This window comes from Pelophylax lessonae (genome assembly GCF_965119305.1).
Source record: "Pelophylax lessonae genome assembly, chromosome: 8".
NCBI lineage: Eukaryota > Metazoa > Chordata > Amphibia > Anura > Ranidae > Pelophylax > Pelophylax lessonae.
In genome coordinates this window covers 157794981-157820346 of record NC_138775.1, presented here as the reverse complement: position 1 = coordinate 157820346, position 25366 = coordinate 157794981, and the positions used below count along the sequence as shown (strand labels likewise).

General features: G+C 40.0%; 1 protein-coding gene across 4 annotated transcripts in view; it reads left to right on the top strand.

Moving 5' to 3' along the window:
- Positions 1 to 6465: 6465 nt before the first annotated feature.
- Positions 6466 to 25366, top strand: part of LOC309561721 (potassium channel subfamily T member 2) — a 1381641-nt gene continuing 1362740 nt past the window's right edge. For all 4 annotated transcript variants that reach the window (XM_082265711.1, XM_082265712.1, XM_082265710.1 and 1 more), the window contains exon 1: positions 6466 to 6721. In XM_082265711.1, the coding sequence (XP_082121837.1) occupies positions 6627 to 6721 (95 nt within the window). In that variant the 5' untranslated portion in view covers positions 6466 to 6626. The remainder of the gene's footprint in view (positions 6722 to 25366) is intronic.

Below are 25366 nucleotides of genomic sequence, written 5' to 3'. Positions count from 1 at the left end.
GATGTATTAAATACATTTATTTGCTTTGTTCAGGGCAGGCATATACTTTAAATGAGGTTCAGAATGTAAATTCCAGCCTTGGTGACCATATCTTGTTTCAGGTAAGTAATGGAAAAAGCAGTAAAGGGAGTGGGTGCAATATTTCTTCTGTTTATCCAGGCAGATCATGTACTTTATCAGGATGAAATAAATCTCTGCTGACCTGAGCTTATCTACTCCTACCTGACCATCAAAAGACAGTGCACTTAGCAGAGGCAGGATGTCAATACTGTGCCTGTTTACACTACCCGACTGCTACTTCTCCTCACCTAATAAACAGATAATCTGTCACTGTCAGGGAGAAATATGAGGTCCAAGAGAAAGGAAAGGATGAGTCAGGTGGACAATATCCCAGGGGCTCTGCTCTAACTAACATCGCTCATTAATTATTTCTGCTGAAGGGATTCTCAGGCTCGGAGTCGGAGCCGCACTCACCAGTCCTCTCCTCTGCTCTTCTGTGCTCTGCCTCGCCCTCTGCTGCCTGTCACAGTCTGCTCTGTTCAGTGTCCAGTCTCCACCATCCGTCCAGCTGCCAGCAGCATCTTCTAGTTCTACTCCACGGTGACGGAGACGCAGACGGAGACGGAGTCTACACACAGACTGAGTCCACTCCACAGTGTACACGCTGCACGCACTGTCTGTCAGCGGCCAGCTGGAAAACTTGAATGACGACGGGGGCGGAGGCAAGGGCGGGCACAGGCAGACCTGCTGCATGATCTCTGTGAGAGAACTCGGGAGTCGGGAATCTTTGGAACTGCGCGCCGCACATGCGCAGTTCCGACCTTGCCACCGCCGTAGATTTTCTGGCACTTTTCTCCTGCTACGGGCATTTACGGGCATTTACGGGCAGGAGAAAAGTGCCCTGTTTTAACTGTCTGTCCGTAAATCTATGGGCGGTTGGCAACACTGCTGTCAGCTGGCTGAGGCGGATGAAGTAACGGTGGGAAAAGCGGCACGAAGCTGAGGAGAAATCTTGTCCGGTTCTCCGCTCGTGGTTACTTCACTGTGTGAATGTCAGGCATCTCACATAAGAGGCTACACTGCTGGAAGGCAGTTATCTGTCATCTCCATCTTACAAAATTCAATCCCATGTGAGTGACAGTCCATCCCATCACTGCAACCTGGATTCAGAAGGATTCCATGAGAAGGGAGACAAGTTACCACAGAGAAAAATGCTGGGAGGATCTTCTCTGTTACTGATACCCAATTTAAGATCTCTGCTGTCTGTGACCCTTGTGATGAGGGTCATTGATATCTGGTAAGAGTCAGTGTGATCGAATTTGGTGACGGCTCTTCCTTATTTTCACTTATAAGAAGATTATTCGGTTTTGAATGGACACTTTTTGGTTTTATTCCCTTTGAATGTGGATTTGGTGTTTTTAATCATATTAACTAGCGCTACACCTTTATTTCACCATTTTCCAAGGTTGTTCTGGAACAGGGAGGGGTCTCAACAAGCCCCAGGCCTTGGTATTGCTGCCTTTACTGCAAAGACAAAACACACAGGAGTTTACAGAGTCTTTACAATCTTGTTTAACGTTGGGCCACCAGAATGATCTTTGAATAAGTTCACACGTCTTTGGGACTCCAAATTGACCTGTGAGTAGATGATCATGACAAACCTGAAGAACTTGGGGTCTCACTTCTGGAGGGATGAAAACCTTGTCATCATGCCATAAGAAACCCTCGTGTTTCCTCAACCCGAGGGTTTTGGCTTCCAGGCACAGAGCAGAAGCTTGCTTAATCAATGTACCTAGATCAGGTTGGCTCAGTAAAAAGTTATGTGGTAACAGAATAGTACTGGGAGCAGCCATTTCTGGAGTTTCTGGGAAACTGTGGGAAAGGGTATTTGATTTTCTGTTCTTGGACCCTGGGCAGTACGTAAGGTGAAAATTGAACCTGGAAAAGAATAAGGCCCATCGAGCTTGTTGTGGTCTTAGTCGCTTGGCGGTTCTGGGATACTCTAATTCATATGGTCTGTAAATATCATAATAGGATGTGCAGTACCTTCCAGTAGGTATCGCCACTCCTCCAGGGCTGATTTAATGGCCAGCAGTTCCCGGTCACCCACATCATAGTTCTTCTCTGGCTGACTCATTTTCCTGGAAAAGAAGGCTACTGGGTGAAGCATGGCTTTGGGTCCCTGACGTTGTGACAGAATGGCTCTTGTGGTGAGTCCTGAGGCATCCACGTCGAGAACGAAGGGCAAAGCTGGATCTGGATGTTACAATACTGGGGCGGATGTAAACAGAGTCTTTAGCCTATAAAATGCCAACTGGGCTTCCTGGGACCATTGAAATTGGACATGCTGATGGGTCAACTGGGAGATGGGAGATGGGAGAGATGATGATGGAAAAATCACTGACAACTCTTCTGTAAAAGTTGGTGAAGCCCACAAACCTCTGGATGCCCTTCTTATCAGTGGGAGCTGGCCAATTGATAAAGGCAGCCACCTTTTGTGGGTCCATGGAAATCCCATCTGTGGAAATGATTAGCCCCAAGAACTGGATTAATAGCTTCTCGAATTCACATTTTCCTTCTTTGCATATAGTCCCTGTAGCCTCAGTGTGGACAAGACTTTCTTTACATGTATCCTGTGAAGATCCAGGGAGGCAGAAAAAATGAGAGTATCATCAAGGTAAACTATTACAAAGTGATCCAGAAACTCTGAATATGTCGTTCACAAAATGTTGAAAAGTGGCTGGTGCATTGCATAGCCCGAATGGCATGGCCAGATATATAAAGTGCCCAAAGCAGGTCCGGAAAGCTGTCTTCCATTCGTCTCCCTTCGCGGATGCAAACTAAGTTGTAGGCACGACGCAAATCAAGTTTAGTAAACACTCGGGCAGATCAGAATCTTTGCAAAAGTTCAGGAACAAGAGGGAGCGGGTAACGATTCTTGATCGTGATTTTGTTGAGCTCTCGATAATCCACACAAGGTCCAAGTGAATGGTCATTTTTCTCGACAAAGAAAATACCAGCACCAGCAGGAGAAGAAGATGGATGAATGAATCCTTTCTCAAGACTTTCATCGATGTAAAGTCGTAAGGCCTCAAGTTCAATTTCGGATAAAGGGAAAATCCACCCAAAATGAATTTCTGCACCTGAAAATAATTAGAAAATAATTAGATAGGGCAATCATATGGCCAATGAGGTGGTAGGGCATCAGCCTTCTTATTGTTGAATACATCCAGGTACCCATGGTAGGCTTGTGACACTACTTGGCTGGTACTGTTGACAGGCTGGACAGTAAGACAGCCAGGAGGTTCACTAGGTTCTGGAACAAAACAGTGCTGCAAGCAGTATTCAGATTGGAAGGAGATACACCCCAAAGGCCCATCGATCTGAGGGTTATGTGCCCGAAGCCACAGAATCCCAAGAATGATAGGGAACAAAGGAGAACATATTATATCAAAGCAGAGGAATTCTTGGTGACCAGAGTTTGTTAAGGTTAAGATAGGAATAGTCACTTGTGTCACAGGTCCTGATCTGGGAATGGTCCCATCATCCAGGTGGACTTCAAGTCTCTGCTTCTTATTTTTGAATGCAATTTGTAGTTTCCTTGCCAGGGTAATGTCCAGGAAGCAACTCCATGCCCCAGAGTCAATGATTGCTTGGAGCTGGATTTCACCTCCCATCACCTTTTAGTGACAAGCCTTACATTCATTCCTCCGCAGCAAAAATATTGTTCACTAGGCAAATCCAATCCGACCGGCCAGGAATTTGAGATGTCTTCCAGAATACAGGAATCAATTGACTAGCTGCATTTAGAAGGTGGGGTAACACTGACAAGGTAATGGCTGGGGGGGGGGGGGGTGGGAACATGAGGCAAGAGCTCTAGTGGGGAGTCTGGTAAGTCTTTGTTCAAAATCACTTTAATTTGGGATCTAATGTCTTACCAGTAGGGTGGCGTAATAGAAACTTTTTAAGAAAACTTTTATTTTGCAAAAAAATAGGCACAACTTAAAAACATGTCTCCCTGACATCCCCTGAGTTGACAAGTTTGCAGCTATCAAAATGTTAATTCTGCCTCAAATTCTATATATATTCCGAGTCTTGCCAATTCGCATTTCTACTTATCACCTCAATACCCTATCAAGTCTATTGAAGAAATACAAGACTTCATACACAACTTAAAGTACAAGAGCCTAGAAGTTATGATTAGTGAATGCAATCTCCTGAGAGCGGTATAGTTTAAATGTTCCCATATTATATATTTTTTAACAAGTCCCCAATCCCTAACCTTCAGACTACTGAAGCTGCATGGCAGTTCTACGCTTCCCAGAAACTTGAAAGCAAAGGCATATCCCTCTTCTATAACAACCTACAAGGAAAATACATTTTCAGAAAGACAAGCTCGATCTCTAAATAGGAATCCGACTTATCTGCCTCCTTCACCCCGACCCTATGGCGATTGAGTATATATATATAAAGTATATATGCAATTAAGTAATGTACCGTAGAATAACTAAACAATATATTATTTGGTGTGAAATATTATCTATGAGTCTATGACCCATTTAGTCCCAACTGCACCCCTACTCCCCAAACAGATTACATATAAACATACATTATATATAAAGAAGAGTCTAAGCATATGGTAAGTATAAATAAACGGTATACAAATTCTATTGTATTTTGTATTAAGGTATAAAGCCATATGCATCCAATCTCCCCTAAAAGAGTAATCATAGCCCATAAATAGAATATTTTACACTTAGTAAATATAATTTTAAAATAAATTAAAACCTTTATACATGTGAACATTATATTATAAAACAATGTTCCCTGAGGCTAATTAGTTCCCTCTGGTGTGGAGAGGTCCAACCATAACATATAATGGCGGCTTTTTATGGCAGCAACATTTCCTGAAAAAGTGGGCTTTGACCCATGAAACACATTGGAGAAGGTAAAAAGCTGTTATTGTTGTAAATTATCATATCGATTTTAAAACCATCACTTGCTGCTTGTATGATTCAGCATTATGACTGTGTACTAGATGATGAACAATCTGACCTATTTTTATCTTTAATGTGTTTTTTAAAATATTTTTGCGCTAAATAAATTTTAACAATTTTTTACATACACAACTATGGTATCTGTAAAGTCCTATAACTTGTTTAGAGTTTTTTTCTGAGACTAATAATAGGGAATGGTACCAGGCAATATATGCCTCAAAGGTATAAGGGTTTCATAATTGGATTCCCTTCTCCAAAACTTATATTTCTTTGTGATGGGATTTAAAACCCCTCAGCAAGTTGGCTTGAACTTTTAAGATAAAAATAAACTCCTGATGGATTCCTATTAACTGGTCTGGAGCACCTGCTTTTTTTCCTGTCTCCCGTGGATTTCACTCGGAGTGCCTTTAGAGGCTTTTTTCATATCCCTGAACTGCCAATCAGAGCCCTTGTACTCTTCAATACAGCTTACATTTTGACTGTGAGATTAATCTACATTTCGGTCCAGCTACTTTATCTCCTTCACTCAGGTTTCTGTAATTTCTTTGACCCCATTTGGGGGGGGGGGGGGGTTGGAGGAATCTGTGACTCCATTAAAGAGATATCTGCTATTTGCATTTCTTGTGACACCTGGACAACAAGTGATCATAACAGTTATCACTTTGTGAGGATTGTATAATATAGTATGTGCATCACTTTAGGATGTGTTTGAGTGTTTCAAATGTGAGTGTAACTCCCATTAGTATTTTATTACTTTGGATAAATTAGAGTGATTCTGTTCTTTTTCTGGATTAAAAAGATATTATTCTGCATTTTACGCATAGTGACATTTTACATTACAATTTATAATTCTCCTAAATTTTCCATGTTTTAATATAGAGTTGCATAGTAAATGTCTGCACATCCTACACTTAATATTTGTTATGATAAATGGCATAATCTTTCCTGAATAATTAGGCTCCCAAAGTACTTTATTATAGGCACAGTTTTAGAACCCTGTTTATTTTTTGTACTAATTTGTAGTACAAAATACACCGATTCTCTTTAATATAGCTTAGTGAGAAATAAGTGATAATTAAACACAAGCTTTTATGTATAATATGTTGCTGGAGCGCTTCTATTCATTTCAGAAGACACAGCAATTAATTCGTTAAAAAGAAAAATAAAGCAAATAAAGATGAAATCACTGTATGAAACCTATATGATAAATATTATATGTACAAACCCCGGACTAAAAATATATATTTTTAAAAGCACAAAAACAAGCAACTTACATAAAGGCAGGGTAAGCATTTTGATTCTGCTCTTTTTTTACTTGCTTTGAACATATGATGTTATTAGCTTAGGAGTTCTGAATAAGATGCTACAAGAAGCGTTCTATATGTGGTCCATTTCACATCTTACTGTGAGCTTCTTGAGTGGCAAATGTGATGAGCAGAGGCGTTTCTGTTCTGCACACTGAGGACGAGTCTGAATGTTGTATGTAGGGCTTACAATCCTGATCACTGTGTCTCTCTATAACGTAATGCTGCTAAGTGATCATCTATGCTCCTTGCAACCTGCAGCGTGCCAGCTTACAGCAGACTCCAGGGACATTCACTCTTGTGCTATACTCTATGAAGAAGCAGGATGGTGGATTTAGACAGTGAAGTCCCTGCATTACCTCCCAGATACAGATTTCGAGATTTAATTCTTGGGGAACAGGCATTGCAAAATGATGTCAGGTAAAATATGATTTTCTTTTTTACTTGGATCATACAAAAGAGTAAAAAGATACAACATTTTGAATATTAGAAGACGTTTCTTTGAATCAGATGTTTTGATGTGTGTATTTACTATCCCTCTTTGCACTGTGCCAATCCTTGACACATTGCGTGCTTGTGTTTACTATACTGGCTTTCTGAGGATACCCATTTCTTGTAGCAGGATTGTTCAGTTACAGATGCTTCCTGAAAATAACAGCTTTAGTGCTTGTCAAAGAAGTACTACATTTGACTGTAAACAATTCTGGAGGCTTTGTATTAACAAGTCACAAGAAAAAAAGACAGTTTAATTAAAACACGTGCAAATTAGCAATGTTTTATGAGCTAAAAATACTTGCAAATGCTGACATCTAAAACATTTGCTTTCTTTCTGTAAAATAATATAGTAAAGTCCACTTCAAAGACCCTTTGTAGGAAAGAAAAGTTTAAGTCAAAGAATCTTTGGGAAGAAATTAGGAAAGATTTTCTACTGATGGAAACTCAGAAAAAGATGCTGATCTTTTACTTTCAGATTACTGTTAAAATTTTGACAAGGTAGAATCTTACAGGTCATTTAATGAAACACTGTAAACATTTGATATGTTAGTTTTAATACTTGGACAAGTATTGATGATGAATGAAAGATTTATTAAAGAAGAGATTTTTACATTTTGTCATCTAAAATATTTATTGGGTTGAATAGGAGTCAGATTTAGCTTTCTGAAAGCTCATGTGCTCATTAAATGATCCATTGCAAAGTTTTAACTTTTTTAACTAGCATATTACTGTATATGCTGTAGATTTTAGGTTGATTAGTCCTCAAAGAGTATGAATCTCTGACAGTGTCAAGGGGGGGGGCATAAAGAAAAAAGTGATTACCATTGTTTTTTTTTCCCTTAAAGGTACCTACTTTATATGGTGGTCACCATAACTAGGATCAAGCCTGTTTTATTGGGGAACCATGTAAAATGGCAGCAGGGATTTGAGTAGAGGGGTGAATTGAGAAAACTGCTAAATCATGACTTTTTGATGTTCCTGAATAATTGTGTGCAGATGTCTGTAATGTATAGAAAATTATATAATTTAGGAATCTGGCTGGTCATGGTTCTTGAATTGTAATATTTTTCACAGACTAGATAAACAGCATGCATACGGTATATTCAGTAGATTCCAAAAAATAGTTACTCACTAATTCTCCTGGTATTTAAACCAAATTACTCATTAATGTTTTTGGAGTTGACTACCTTGATTGTCAGATTCATGACTGTTTCAAAACAAAGAACTGAAAATATGTATATATGTATGATTATGTGAAGCGGGATGAATCTTTAAAGCAAGGTTATTCTACCTATTGTTTTTTTCTCTACTGAGTTTAAAAAGAACAAGTCATCTAGACTGGAGTGACTGTTAAGTGAAGGAATGCTTGGTGCTTTTGAGCTCATGCAGAAGAGCCAACAGCTGGCACCAAATGCTTAACTGGCTTTTAAAAGTAATGAAACACATAGGAAAATATCTTTAAACCTAGATTCATGCAACTTTCTGCTGCTGATCTTTTCTGTCTAGATAACCATGCACGTATTCTGCTGAAGCTTGTTTGCCTAGGTTCACTTTGTCAGCTGATGCCACCATGTTGGTGCAGTCTATTCCGAGGAGGATTTTCCTGTTCTTACACCTTGCCCTCTAATGACAACTTCAATGTATTGTGCTATTCAGAAGCAGCTGGAAGGGAGGGGGGGGGGGGTGTGTGTTCCTGAAAGTGCCAGCGTCCTGACATGCTCCTGTAATACTGGAAGGATGGAGGTTGCCTATAAACTGTGCATATTAAATCCATTTTTTAAAACTTTTTAATTTACTTCATTAAATTGCACTAATGTATCCTTGTTAGACAGCCAAACTTTAAATGTTATTTACCATCTTCTGAGCCAATCGTTTAGGGTCATTGAACCAAACTGTAACATTAAATAGAATTATTGGAAATGGACTTTAATTATGCCCACAAGGACCACATGATATGGAAAAATTATATAAATTTATTGCTAAAAAAATTAAACATGTTCACATACATAGTAATACCACATAAAAACCTGTCCTGCACAGAACTGTAGTAGCAGAAATATAAGACTCCCTCCTATTGTGAAAGATGCCCATGATATCCTAAGCTGGAGATTTTTAATACCAATTTCCTGGGAAAATAGGTGCCAAGCCTGGGACCTTTCCCAGGGGCAAGTGTGGGGATATACAGAGGATAATACTGACTAAAACCATCAAGTGTGAACCATGCTCTAATCTGATACAAAAGGGATATCCTAATCCAGGTAGTGGATCATAAGACCGTAACTGATATACAGTAGATGTTGTTTTTTGTTGTCCCATACATTAAGTTAGGCAGGATACACATGCTGAGTTTTTTTTAATTTTTTTTCTACCAGTTGGTTGACTTCCCTAAAGCTGAGTTGATGCAGGAATTTCTCCCACTGTGTGTTTGTATAATGACAGCGGGGACCTCAGCCCCCCAAATAATGATTGAATGCTGGTTTTGGTTTTCCAGCATGACCACTTGCCAGAAGCATGTAGTTAGACCAGCTTCTGTTGAACAGACAGAAGTACACACAGACCAAAAGTAGGCTGGTTTCTGCTGAACCGGCCAGCTTTTGGTACATGTATAACTAGCCAAAGGCCCCTTTCACACATACGGTCCATTTGTCCGTTTTTCATGCATCCGTTGACGGATGAAAAACGGACATCAATGCATCTCTATGTAAAAACGAATGACAACGGATGATCATCCGTTAACATCCGTTTTCATCCGCTTCAGTCAATGTCCGTTTTTTGGAATGGATGAATGCCCTATTTTTCATCCGTCAAAAAAACGGATCAGATGAAAGACAGATGTAAACAGACAAACGGTCAGTTTTTCATCCATTTTCACATTGGTAGTGGATGTAAAAAAAAACGGATGAAAATGGACGAATAACGGATGAAAAATGGATGGAAAACTGATACATTTTGACGTGACTGAACTGATGAACTGAATGGACCGTATGTGTGAAAGGGGCCTTAGTATAAAGATCAGGTACAAGAGGTAGTATGGAATCAACCTGTTTTATATGTCTGGAATTTAGATTTATGATTATACTTAATAGCATGCAGCATAGATGTTTTAGGGCATATATATATATATATATATACACACACACACACACACACACACAGTATATATAGATGAACTATATATTCTCTGCTGTGAGAAATGGCTAGGAGCTAGAACTTTTAGCAAGAGAGAAGTAAATACAATGTGCCCACACTCCTAGCAATCCCATCTCGTTCTTGGCATGCTGTAAATTGAGTGACAGTAACAATAAAGTACAGGAAATTCACCAATACGGGCTGGAAAATATCTGAAGAAGAATATCACCAGACATGGAACATACTGAGGGGGAGATGGCAGAGCAGCAAATGGAGGCTGGACATGGACTTTTGGAGGAGAGCACACTGAGCGGTAACTGTGCCATGCACAAGTAAGCTGTGGATTTGTGCACCTTATAGCAAGATATATCATTTCACTTTAACATGTTATTTCCCTGACTGCAATAAAACAGTTTTGAACTATGGTAATTTGATAGAACAACAGTGGGTTGTGTTCAAGTTCAATAGCTAGTCAATTTGAGGGGGAAATAAAAAAAAAATCCTCTAAATGTAGTGAGGTATTTAAAGCAGTTAAGAGGACTATATGTGCTATGAGGGGCTAACATTAGATGGATCCCATTACAAGGCAATGCATACATTACTCAGTTTGGTATACTTACCCATTGCAAGTGCAGACACAAGGCTTACAGATTTTGATTGAAAACATCAACATATGATATGATAAACTAATAAATATTTTTTGATATTCCTTCTGGAGAAGTGGAATTGCCCATAAAAATGCATTGAGAGATCACGATTCATTTTTGATGTACATCTGTAAATGTGTATTTATTTCACAAGCAAAACAATGTCCTTGTTATCATAGGATATGTTGTTACAAACACTATATTGGGTTCTTGAAATAGGTTTTATTTATAGAACTTTTAGGTGATTGTTACCCTTTTAAAACAAATTATTTTGTATGGAATAAAATCAATTGTGTTTTTGTAACATTTTGCTAATGATGTAGACTACATTTTATACCTTTAAAGTCTCATTTATTCTTGGTAGTTTTTTATGCTTATTTGGGATGAGGTATGTCCTTCAGAGTTGGTTGGAATCCTTATGGCTTCTTTATTTTCCTTATGGTAACAGGAAGTCCCAATCTTTTCCATCCTTAACAACCACTTTTTTAGCATATATTTCTGGGGTATATTTAACCATTCTACCAGTATATCATTTTAAGTGTGGTACGTTTAGATTTAGATGAGTCATTTTCAACAACCAACACAACTCTTTGGTTACCTTTGACATGAAAGGGTGTTATTGAGGAATACCAGTACAGCCTATTACATGCATTTGAACGGCTTTGTAGCTATAAGTTTAGAGGATGTGTTTCTGAGAAGGATTTTTTTTTAAATATCCAAAGGCATAGTTAAGGTCACCTTTGTGCTGGTGCCAACTGGCACCTTGGGGAATCCGTAAACTTCAAAAATCTGGCTGGGTGCATTCATTTGATACGCAGGGCAAGGTTTACAATACTCCTCAACTGCTTTATAAATACCCAGCTAGACAAACACTGCTTAATCCTTTCTTTTTTTTTTTTTTTTCTACCCGTGAATGACCCATAATCCCATAATTTGAGAATGGGCCGTATTGAATACCATCACTGCATGAAACTGGTGAACCACCAGCTCTTGTTTCTTCTTTTCATGATGTAGTAAGGCATTGTATACTGTAAAATAGGGTTATACCAGGCTAAGTTCTGCTTCCATTGCCTTCATTTTTTCCATGCGTTTTCCAAATTGGTATTCTAAACTGTACGGACCCCAAATCTTCCATAATCACTGGTTTATACTAACAACAACATACAAAGCCATTCACAACTCCCCTAGCTACATCATCAATCTTGTCTCCAAATATCACACAAACTATCCTCTCCGCTTCTCTTAAGAGTTGTGCTCTCAAGCTCCCTTGTCTCCTCCTCCAATGCTTGTCTCGAGGACTTCTCCAGAGCCTTTCCTGTCCTCTGGAACTCTCTACCTCAGTCTGTCTGGCTATCTCCTACTCTGGCTGCCTTAAGGCGACCCCTGAAAACTCATCTCTTAATGGAAGCCTTATCATGCCTCCAACTAATCTTTTATCACTTCCATTAGCTCATCCCCCACAGTTACAACCTTCTGTACCACTTACCCCACCCTTTGAGATTGTAAGCTCTTATGAGCAGGGCCCTCTTAACCCTCTTGTATATTATTGTGTTGTAACTGTACTGTCTCCCTTTTATATTGACAAAGTGCTGTGTAACCTGTTAGCACTATATAAATCCAGTATTATATTATTAATAATAATACTAATAATAATAATAATAATAATAGATGTACTAAGAGCCTATTCACATTAGCGCGACTTGTCAGGCGACAAGTCGCGGTATGTCGCGGTCCATTGAGTAGTACATTTTCTTTAGATAGTGGCAGTGAGTGAGGGGAAAAGATCCCCTGCTGGCTGTCAAAACAGGGACTCGGAGGGGGGGGGGTTGGGGGGGGAGTATCGGTGCGGGGCCAATTGTAACATGTTATACCCTGAATATGTGTTTGACATGTAACATATTACAAAAGGTGAACGTATCCGTTAACATCCTACATTATTATATTGTTATATAAAATGCTACACTTTGCCAAGGATAACTATGCTATGTAAATGACACCTTACATTAAAGTAACACTAAACTCTGGTTTAAAAAAAAAATGTATTCAAGTATGTATTCTTAACTAAAAAAAAAAAAAAAAAAATACCTTGTATAATACCAACTCCAAATTTCCAAATTGTTTTTTTTTTGTTGCTGTAATCTGACTTCCTGTTAGAGGGAGACTACATTCATTATCCATGGTCCTACTGTAGGTAGGAATGTAGCCCCCCTCTCTTGCTTGCTCCCGAGATAGACTAGGGATAATGAGAGTTGTAGTAGGCATATGACTGCAACTAACGTGCACTGCTCATTTCAAACAAAGGAGAGGTTCAGGGGCTCCCAGAGGACATTGGGAGAAGGAAAATGCAGTAGGAAACTCATTTTTTCTTTAATCTGATATTTTCTATTGACATTTTATAATAAGAGCAATAAACAAAAAACATAAGCACAACCCATGTATATAGCGGTCTAATCGTAGTTGGCAATAAAGATAATACCAGCATAAACAATATGTAAATTGTCTGTATGACAACAATGATGTAAAAAAATAATAAACGTATAATAAAATAATATATATATAATATATATATACCAAACACAATAAAAAACATAATATGATGACATTTAAGATGTTTTAAGCACACAAGATTAAGACCTTCAATTCATAAATTCAAAAAAGAGAATGAGATATTCTGAGCATGGGCTATGACACTAACAACTAACATCCCATTTGTACACTTTCTGGTGCAATGAAACCATAATCATACCGAAGGCTCAACTTCCACTGATCAATATCTTAAGAGATCAGGATTTAACAGCTCTATGTAACGCTCCTTGCGTTTCTTATAAGGTGTGGATTTTCAGCTGCAGAAGTAGTTCCACGTCAGTAGTCATGTAGGAGATATGCTGAGATACCAATCCCAACCTCAATGACTCATCATGTATGGAAGGTCTTATTTCAGCCAGTAAATACACACAGTAATTAAGCTGGTTCCTAGTGTGACTTTATATACATGTGGTAAGACAATGATAAAGGTCTTAGGGATAGGTTTGAGTGGAAGTGGTAGGTGACAGACACTTGAGGTGAGACAGTGCAGATGGATGCAGGAAGGGTTAGCGATCATGTATGATAACAGATGACAGAGTAGCAGGTGCATACAGGAGAGATCAACCCAGTGCAGGAAATAGTAGCAGTAGCCTCAAGAGCTAGCAATCTAGTTATGCAGATGTAAAAGACAGTCCTTGCTATGCAGAGCTAAATAGTGTAAGCCTAGTACAAGTCTATAGAGATTTCCCCTGTGGGGTACTTAGCACTAATAGCGATAGCCGAAGGATCGCTCAGGAGATGCGGATGATCCAGTAGCAGGATGCAGGGATCAGCGCAGCGAGGTTCGTCAGTGAGGAGAGCTTGCAAGCATGGAAGCTTCAAGCAAGATTAGTATCCAGGTACTGGTGTTTGAACGAACACATGTGAGTGAGAACCGACGCCCTAAATAGCCATCTAGTCCGGCGCTGGGTGATGACAGCTTCAGCCTTAAAGGGAAACACACCTATATGTGTTTCTTATGTCTAGGTAGATGGAAATCACCCGGAATAAATGTGATAGGAGGCACTGAGAGTGCCAGAACCTTACATTACCCCCCCCCGTAAGGCCGGCTCCGGAAGGCCTCTAAGGCTGGTTGTTGATATAAGAATCAAATGAGACTGGTTGCCGATGCGAAAATCGGAAGGAAAAAAAAAAAACATTTTTTTTTTTTTTTGCCGATATGAGAATCGGAATGAGACTGGTCTCCGATGCGAGAATCGGATAAGACTGGTTGCCGATATGAAAATCGGGAAAAAAAAAATTGGTTGCCGATATGAGAATCGGATAATACTGGTTGCCGATACGACAATCGGATAAGACTGGTCTCCGATATGAAAATCGGAAAAAAAAAAAAAAATGGTTGCCGATATGAGAATCGGATCAGGTTGGTAACCGATCTGAGAATCGGATCCCTTGTTGCCGATATGAAAATCGGATCAGGTTGGTAACCGATGAGAATCGGATCACTTGTTGTTAGGGTGTCTGCTACATGGACCCCTCACTAGAATCGGACGCATAACCATCCGAAGTAATCCTAGTAGACCTAGCAACCAATGCTTCTTCAAACATCCTCAGATCCTTCCTACATACCACCGTGCCATTAGAAGCATGTACGCAGTCAGGTGCAAGAATCTCTGTATTTTCATCGGAAGCCAGAAATGTGCTTGCAAAAATAGGAGTATCCTCAGGAGGTGGTACAGGAGGGTTTTTTGAACGTGGTATAAAGTTCACTGGAGTTGAAGGAATATCTATTCCAATATTTGTTAATTTCTGGGTGTCCTTCACTGATATAGAACGGGGACAGGGCTGGCAACAGCCTTGATAATTTCCAGGCTGTTTTTCAGGGAAGACCCTTCGGATTCGCCTGGCCTCCATTGGGAGAGCCTTAGGCCTATGGGGTCTGGTTGGGCAGAATGTAATGAAATGTCCCCCTTCACCACAATAAAAACAAAGGCCACAGATTCTCCTGTGATCTCTTTTTTCTTGTGAGGACAACCTAGCATGTATGGCACCAATCTCCATAGGCTCCTCATCCATCTCTGTAGGATCAGGGTCCAAATGGGATGTGTCAGAGTGACAAGGTCGACTGTTTGAGGCAGGCTCGGACCATGACCAGGCAGGATCACCATATCTACTAGGTCTCCTTTTTTCCTTAGGTAGCCGGGGTCTGTGGTTACCTGGAGCGGGTTTAGGAGTGGGGTCAATAGCTGAATTCTGAGAAGAACTGGATAATGGCATTTCCATTTTTTCAGACTTCCTTTCTCGTAGTCTTCTATCTATGGTGATACTGAGTTGTATCAATGTATCCAGGGTTTTTGGCATCTCTGCTCGGGCGAGCTCGTCCTTGACGGCTTCTGATAGGCCAAGCCTAAATTGGGTTTTCAGAGATGCATCATTCCATCCTGAATCAAGGGTCCATCTCTTGAATTCTGCGACAAAGTCTTCTACAGGCCTTTTTCCTTGTTTCAAGGATCTTAACTGAAGATTGGCAGTACTCTGCCTATTGGGGTCATCATATAGGCTAGTGAGCTCTGCCAGGAACAAGGCATAGGAGTTGAGAAGCTGGTCGTTTTTTTCAAAAAGAGAATCTGCCCAGGCTCGAGGATCGCCTGATAGGTAAGAAATAATAGTACAAACCTTAATGTGATCAGTAAGGTAGGTACGAGGTTTTAGCAAAAAAAGTAACTCACATGCGTTTTTAAATTCGCGAAATTTTTTGCGATCGCCTGTAAATACCAAAGGGGGATTTATCTTGGGTTCAGGAGACTGTGCAGAGGTAAGTTGTGTCAGTCTAATTACCTGCTGCGACAGAGCCTGATTGTCGTTTTTCAATTCAGCAAGTGCGTGTATTAACGCAGATACCTGCTGTTTTAATTGTGTCACCTGAGTGGCTACTTCTGCTGAATCCATTTTTTGGGTTTGTTCAATCTGTAACGCTCCTTGCGTTTCTTATAAGGTGTGGATTTTCAGCTGCAGAAGTAGTTCCACGTCAGTAGTCATGTAGGAGATATGCTGAGATACCAATCCCAACCTCAATGACTCTTCATGTATGGAAGGTCTTATTTCAGCCAGTAAATACACACAGTAATTAAGCTGGTTCCTAGTGTGACTTTATATACATGTGGTAAGACAATGATAAAGGTCTTAGGGATAGGTTTGAGTGGAAGTGGTAGGTGACAGACACTTGAGGTGAGACAGTGCAGATGGATGCAGGAAGGGTTAGCGATCATGTATGATAACAGATGACAGAGTAGCAGGTGCATACAGGAGAGATCAACCCAGTGCAGGAAATAGTAGCAGTAGCCTCAAGAGCTAGCAATCTAGTTATGCAGATGTAAAAGACAGTCCTTGCTATGCAGAGCTAAATAGTGTAAGCCTAGTACAAGTCTATAGAGATTTCCCCTGTGGGGTACTTAGCACTAATAGCGATAGCCGAAGGATCGCTCAGGAGATGCGGATGATCCAGTAGCAGGATGCAGGGATCAGCGCAGCGAGGTTCGTCAGCGAGGAGAGCTTGCAAGCATGGAAGCTTCAAGCAAGATTAGTATCCAGGTACTGGTGTTTGAACGAACACATGTGAGTGAGAACCGACGCCCTAAATAGCCATCTAGTCCGGCGCTGGGTGATGACAGCTTCAGCCTTAACCACTTAAGCCCCGGAGGATTTGGCTGCTAAAGGACCAGGGGTTTTTTTGCGATTTTTTACTGCGTGACTTTAACGGACAATTGCGCGGTCGTGCGACGCTGTACCTAAACGAATTTGACGTCCTTTTTTTCCCACAAACAGAGCTTTCTTTTGGTGGTATTTGATCACCTGTGCGATTTTTTGATCACGCGCTATAAACAAAAAAAGAGCGTAAATTTTGCAAAAATAACAATATTTTTCACATTTTTTTATATGAAATTCCCCAAAAAAAAAGTAAAAATCAAAATTTTTTAACATTTTTCGGCCAATTTGTTTTATGCTACCTATGTTTGGTAAAAAAAATCGCAAAAAGCGTATTTTGATTGGTTTGCGCAAAAGTTATCGCGTTTACTAACAAAGAGAAAGATTTTTGTCATTTTTGGTGTTTTTTTTTTTAACGCGTAATGGCGGCGATCTGCGATTTTTTTTTCGGTACTGCGACATTGCGGCGGACAGATCGGACCCTTGACTGACATTTTTGACACTTTTGGGGTTACCAGTGACATTACTGCAGTAATCAGTGCTATACATATGCACTGTTACTGCAAAAATGACACTGGCAGGGAAGGGGTTAACTTTATTGGACAGGGAGGGGTTAAGTGTGTCCTAGGGGCGTGCTTTCTACTGTGTAGGGACATGGCTATTGGTGTAAAAGCAAAGATCAACCGTTCTACATAGTATAACGGTCAGATCTTTACTTTTACACAGGGAGAACTGACAGGCAGCTTGTTTACACAAGCTGCTCTGTCTTTCTCCCTTCACAGGAGCGATCGCAGTGTGACTGGCGGACATCGAGTCCGCCGGTCACACGCACTGACTTGCCTGTGAACGAGCCGCGGCGGGCGCGCGCCTCGGCGGGCGCGCGCCCGCCCGCGATAGGCTCGCAAGTCAGTGACAGGCGAGTGACGTACCGATACGTCACTCTGCCTGGCCGGGGCTGACCGCCGCAGTATATAGTCGTGCGGCGGTCGGCAACCGGTTAAAGGGAAACACACCTATATGTGTTTCTTCTGTCTAGGTAGATGGAAATCACCCGGAATAAATGTGATAGGAGGCACTGAGAGTGCCAGAACCTTACACTCTACCACACATAAGACTATATATATAAATATTATATAATATTTATTATTATTATTATATATATATATATATATATATATATATATATATATATATATATATATAATATATTATATATAAGCAATGTTATCAGCTCTTCCAAGTTCACCACTGTGTACTTTAGAACACCTCACTATGCTATGAAGATGAGGAGATGGAGATGTGTTCTGTAGTTCTAATACACTTCCTATCTTAGAGTGACAGAGCTGCACCTATATACAGTATATACTTACTGTACTGTGAGTTTATATTGTCAATGTCGAACAAAGAGTGTGTTACTGGAAGGCCCATCAGGTAATCATTAACCACTTGCCGACCGCCAGCAGTACTACATATACTACGGAAGGTCAGCTCTGTCCCGCAAAATGACAAAATTGTACATCAATTTGCGGGGCCGCGAGTGGGGGCACATACACACCAATTCACCATGGGAGAAGTTGATCTGCGCGTCCGGCAGCCACGATTGCCGCCAGGCCCCCCCCGATCACTCCCCGTGGAGACAGAACGGAGGTCTGCTGTTGTAAAAACGGAAGACTGCTGTTCTGTCAGCAATGAACACAGGTCCTCCTTTTTAGGAACACAGGTCCCTGTGTTCATTCCATAAGCCTATCCCCCACACAGTTAGAAAACACCCCCCCAGGGACACATTTAACCCTTTAATCGCCCCTGGTGTTAACCCTTTCCCTGCCAGTGTCATTAGTACAGTAACAGTGCACATTTTTAGCACTGATTACTGTAGTAATGTCACTGGTCTCCCCAAAAGTGTCAAAAATGTCAGTTAGGGGTCCGATCTGTCTGTCGCAATGTCGCAGGCCCGCTAAAAATCGCAGATCGCCGCCATTACTAGTAAAAAAAATAAATAAATAAAAATGACATTAATCTTTCCCCTAGTTTGTAGACACGATAATGTTTGCACAAACCAATCGTTATACTCTTATTGGGATTTTTTTTATTACCAAAAATATGTAGCAGAGAACAAATTTGCCTAAAATGATGAAAAATTTGTATTTTTTTTTTTTTTTTTATTGGGAATGTTATATAGCAGAAAGTGAAAAAATATTGTGGCTCTTTTTTTTTTTTGTTTTTAGCGCAGATAAAAAATATCGCAGAGGTGATCAAATACCACCAAAAGAAAGCTCTGTTTGTGGGGGGAAAATGGGCATTAATTTTATTTGAGTACAGCATCGCACGTGCAATGTCAGTTAAAGTAACGCAGTGCTGAATTGCAAACAATGGCCTGGTCATTAAAGCGGAGTTACTGTACATTCAAAAGTGGAACTTACGCTCATTTGCTTTCTCTCCCCCTCTGGTGCCACATTTGGCACCTTTCAGGGGGGAGTGGGTAGAACGGGTACCTGTTTTTGACAGGTACCCTTCCCCATTTCCGGGAGATGGCACCGTGGCGCTGTCCCTCGGAAGTTTGGCCCCCTCCTTCTTTCCCCGATCCATGAGCAGTAGGGACCCGCCCGTGAAGCCGCAAGGCACTGTAGGGTTCCCTTACCGGCAATGGCGGTGGCAGCACCCGACAGTGCCGACATCGCTGGACTCCAGGACAGGTAAGTGTCCTAATATTAAAAGTCAGCAGCTACAGTATGTGTAGCTGCTGACTTTTAATTTTTGGAGGGGAAGGCTGGAACACCGCTTTAAGGGGGAAAATCTTCCGGTCCAGAAGTGGTTAGAAAGATAAGGCCTGAAAAAAGAAAATGAATACAGACACAACATCTAACGACTAGTACTGTATATACTGTAATACATGTTTGTTGTTTGGTTTAGATATACTTTAATGATTGGCATTGATCTACTACCTGTGAGTTGTTATCCTTTACTCTACCAACGGAAAAATGGGTCAGTGATTTAAACTGCTGCAATCTGCTACAGTCACTAAACAGTGCCATTAAGTTATTTAAATTATGTACACTACATTAGAGATTAAAATTCATGCATATGTATGTAAATATTCAAAGCAGATTCACGGTTTCAAAGTCTGGGGTGAACTGGAATTGTTTGTGTTCTAACATAACATTTGTTATGATGTGTGTATTCAAAATGACTTAATCTACAATGTTCCATATTAAACTATTTACTTGTTGGTATAGCGTAATTATAACTGTTATAAGGATATATATTTTTTTTTACTTTGTATTCTTTTCTGAATCCATTTTTCCGAACTCAATTCTTCCAGGATTGCTGGAGTTTCAATAAAACTGAGATCAAAAATGACTCAATTATAAGTGACTTCCCTGCTAGACAGTAATATCTCAAAAAATATAAAAGCTCACTAGAAAATTGTTAACAAATGACAGCTTACATCCTTCTTTTTGACGAGGTAATGTTAAATTTGTCCATGTCTATCCCCCAGGACTTTTCAAATTTTGGAAAACAAATGATCAAATTTGTATTAATTACAATTGTTGTTTATTCTATTCCATTTGTAAGGAACTGTTTAAGAATACCTTGTTTCAAAACGTTCAAACCCGGATGTTCAGGTACATCCTCAACCTAACGTGTATAAGCTTATCTTTTTAACCAGTTCTGTACTGGAAGGATTTGCCCCCTTAATGACCAGGCCATTTTTTGCGATTCGGCACTGCGTTATTTTAACTAACAATTGTGCAGTTGTGCGACACTGTACTGAAATAAAATTGGTGTCCTTTTTTACCCACAAATAGAGCTTTCTTTTGGTGGTATTTAATCACCTCTGCAATTTTTATTTTTTTGTGCTATAAACAAAAAACAGCAACAATTCTGAAAAACAAATGTTTTTTTCACATTCTGCTACATAACATTCCCCCCCCCCCCCAAAAAAAAAAAAATTAAATCAAAATTTTCATAATTTTAGGCCGGCCAATTTGTTTTCTGCTACATATTTTTTGGTAGCAATAAGCATATTTTGATTGGTTTGCGCAAAAGTTATCGCATCTACAAACTAGGGGAAAGGTTTATGTCATTTTTATTCATTTTATTTTTTTTACTAATAATGGCAGTGATTTGCGATTTTTAGCAGGACTGCGACATTGCGGCAGACAGATCGGACCCCTAACTGACATTTTTGAAACTTTTGGGGGGACCAGTGACAATACTACAGTAATCAGTGCTAAAAATATGCACTGTTACTGTACTAATGATAATGGCAGGGAAGGGGTTAACCTAGTAGGTGATCAAGGGGTTAAATGTGAGCCTAGGCTAGTGTTTACCAACTGTGGGGGGAGGGGCTTGTGAAATTACCATAGAGACCTGTGATCCTATATAGAAGGATCACAGGGGATTTGTGATCAGTTCAGAGAGAAGAACGGTTAGCTGTGTTTACACCGTCCTTCTCTCTCTGCGGGGAGTGATTGCGGGGAGCCAGCCCCGTGCATTGGCATCTCCGCTGCCCCCTAGCACCATGTGCACGACCAAGCCATCCTGCCGCAGAAAAACTGCAGCGGGCGGTCGGCAAGTGGTTAAAGTATATTAAATTCCTATCCAGGAACCTGGACCCCTGCTATTAAATATATGTATTTTTTTTTATTCTGCGTGGATTTTGTCCATTCTTAAAGGCATTTTTAAAGGACACCTGTACTAAGAATAATATAGATGCATAGTTAGTGGAGTCAAAACATAAGGGACACATACTGTAGCTGGTAGAGTCATATTCTAATAATTAATTTTAAAACTTAGCTGTAGTCTGTTTTTTTGGTGTTTTTCACCTCTGCATTTTTTCATTTTTTTATTTTTTGCTCTATAAACAAAGAACGACAGACAATTTTGAGAAAAAAAAAACAAAACAATGTTTTTTACTTTCTGCTCTAAAACATCTCCAATAACAAAAATTTAAAAAATCTTTATCAAGTTAGGTCAATATGTATTCTGCTACATATTTGTGGTAAAAAAAAAAAAATCCCAATAAGCATATATTGTTTGGTTAGCGCAAAAGTTATAGTTTTTACAAACGACTGGATATTTGTATTTATTTTTTTTACTGGTAATGGCAGCGAATAGCGACTTATAGTGGGACTGCGATATTGCCGCGGACGAATCAGACACCTAACTGACACTTTTGACACATTTTTTGGGGACCATTGACATTTTTGCAGTGATCAGTGCTAAAAATATGCACTGTCACTGTACTAATGGCAATGGCAGGGAAGGGGTTAACATCAGGGCGACCAAAGGGTTAACTGTGTGCCTAGCTGGTGAGTTAGTTTAGCGTGGGAGGTGCTTTTACTAGTGAAAGACATAGATCAATATTTTGGCTTTACAGAAACGCAGGATCCATGTCTTCTGTACTGACAGAATGACAATCTGCATTGTTTACATAAGCCAACTGGCATTCTGTCAGTTTACCGAACGATCAGAGGGTGCTGGCAGGCATCGGGTTTGTGGGACCCACTTATCAGCTCCCACTGTGTAAAATTACAGCAGGAACAAGCCACCAGTGGTGCGCACTCGCGCCCAAAACCTGGAAGTGTAGAACCATTTATACAATATATACGTGTTTGTGCGCAGAACGGCTGCCCTGCAGCAGAAAATCTGCTATGGGGCGGTCGGCAAGTGGTTAAAGAAATTTTCATGATGTTGTTTTTCTTTTTTGTACATTTTTTTTTTTTTTGGGGGGGGGGGTGAGTAATTAGGGATAATAATGTACCCCTATACCTATTTCCCATGGAAAATGATGGATATCTGGGAGTACCCTTATTAGCGTGGGAGGTGCTTTTACTAGTGAAAGACATAGATCAATATTTTGGCTTTACAGAAACGCAGGATCCATGTCTTCTGTACTGACAGAATGACAATCTGCATTGTTTACATAAGCCAACTGGCATTCTGTCAGTTTACCGAACGATCAGAGGGTGCTGGCAGGCATCGGGTTTGTGGGACCCACTTATCAGCTCCCACTGTGTAAAATTACAGCAGGAACAAGCCACCAGTGGTGCGCACTCGCGCCCAAAACCTGGAAGTGTAGAACCATTTATACAATATATACGTGTTTGTGCGCAGAACGGCTGCCCTGCAGCAGAAAATCTGCTATGGGGCGGTCGGCAAGTGGTTAAAGAAATTTTCATGATGTTGTTTTTTTTTTTGTACATTTTTTTTTTTTTTGGGGGGGGGGTGAGTAATTAGGGATAATAATGTACCCCTATACCTATTTCCCATGGAAAATGATGGATATCTGGGAGTACCCTTATTATAAAGGGTTTCCAGATTCCTTTAATACCCCCAACAAACATCCACATCCTTTTTGGGTGACAGCATGTGGGGAAGAGGCAACATTGATACCTTGTCCACCCACCTTAAAAGGTACATGTAACCTGGTATGATAATGGAAGGGGAGTAAAGCACACAATCATCCCCCTCTCTTTCCTGACCATCCAGACTGCATACCAAGATAATGTCACATTTAAAGGATGAAATTGCACTGTTTAGTAACACTACATGCAGCTTTGCACTGTTGCAAATTGCACTGTTTAGTAACACTACATGCAGCTTTAAGTCATCCCCAAGGATGTAATTTAAAGAACGTATATATGCATGTAAGGACCCTCTGGCAGTGACAAGTTCTCTATGCACTTTGTATGCACTTTTTAGGACAATCCAATGCCTACTAGCTATAAAAATGGCCAAAATGTAATTTTAACATTCACCTCCCATAGACTTTAATAGGAATCACTGCTAAGCTGGGAATTCGCAGACCCCCCCTCTGGGTTTACTGAACCTCCTGAGAAACAAACTTCTGAACATAGGTGTGCGCAGCCTATTGTATTAGAGTGTGCACCCCAAAGCTCAAATACACATGTGTGTGTGTGTGTGTCTACATATACAGTATATGGCCCTGGCGCATTGATCTCCCTGCTGGCACTGTAAAAAAGAGAAGTGCGTAAGCACTTCTCTTATGGCAGAGCCGGTAGGAGGGAAAACGTTCCCATCTCCCCTTTGCCACACAGATCGATAATGCAAATGCACACTAGGTGACTAAGGTGTGCTCAGGCACACCTGGCACACCCTGTGTGCACGCCTATGCTTCTGAACAATGTATTGCATTTAAAGGTTCAGTCCAGCTCCTTTTTAGTTTTGGATAGAGTCAAAAATGAATGTATATGTAAAGCGCTGAGTAAATTGACGGTGCTATATAAGTACCTGAAATAAGTAAATAAAATAATTTAGAAAGCCGTTTTATAATGCAATGTGGGTCTCTGTTAGAGAGAGTTATGCTTATTTTCTGTCTTCATCACCGTGGTTTTATCACACAGGAATTGAGTAAAAGCATTGAACAGGGACACAGCAGTAAAAAGATCATAGGAGTTTTAACGATCCCCCACTTTACTAAAAAAAGCATTATATTTTTGTCTGTATATCTTTCCTCATTTCCTGTCTGTCTTTGCCACTGCCACATGGACAGTAAGGGATGAGGAAGGGGAAACCCATCTATCTAAAATAAGAAACATTTTGAGTGGAATTACACTTTGAATTTTGTTATTATATTTTTTCATTTTAAAAGCTAAGTTTAGCTTTGTGAAAAAAAAAAGAAATAAATTAATAAAAATGAATGCATATATTTTTGCAGGAAAAAATTTGTATTTTTTTTTTCACAAGAGCCTGCAGAGCATTGCACCTGCAATGTCATTCTCCTGCAAACATACCCTACAGCTTTCTTCCTGCACCTCTGTACAAGCTGTCAATTTGAAAACTGAAGGGCTTTTGAATGAAGTGCTAGGGCACTTATCAGCGCACTTGCATTTTGTTTAAAACTACAATCCGCCTGTCGTGGTGGTCACAGGAAGGGGGGGCTCTGGTGGCTGATGGCGGTTGAATAGGAACATAGGAACACATGACATGTAACATGCTCCTAAAGTTTTTTTTTTTTAAACAATTGAGTACTGTCTGTGAGATATATATATATATATATATATATATATATATATATATATATATATATATATATATTATATATATATATATATATATATTTATTTATTTATTTTATTTTTTTTCACTAACATCTAAATTTTCAGGACATGATTTCAGAGTGTACCCCTTTCTTCAAGGTACAAGAAGTACCAATACAGAATGTTTAGGCAGAATGTTAGCTTAGACAATCTCTAAAGAGAAAAAAAAAAACACAAATGTACACAGCAACAGTAAATAATCCCTTCACGAAACAGTAATATATATATGCGGAGTCCAGGAGGGGGGCTTTAAATTTGGGTGCTGTATATATGTGTTCTTGTGTTTGTGCACCCGATCGCAGCACAGAAACAGGGCTCTCATGAGAGCCCTGGGTCTCCTACTAATGATCGAGTACCGAGAGTCCCGGTTCCCAATCACCTAATCACTGCAATAGCCTCTGATTGATTATCGCAGTGATCCGTCACTGTACAGCCTGCCCCTGTTTTTTTCCTCCTCTGAATGGAGGCAAAGATACATTGTATCTCTCCTCTTGCCAAGG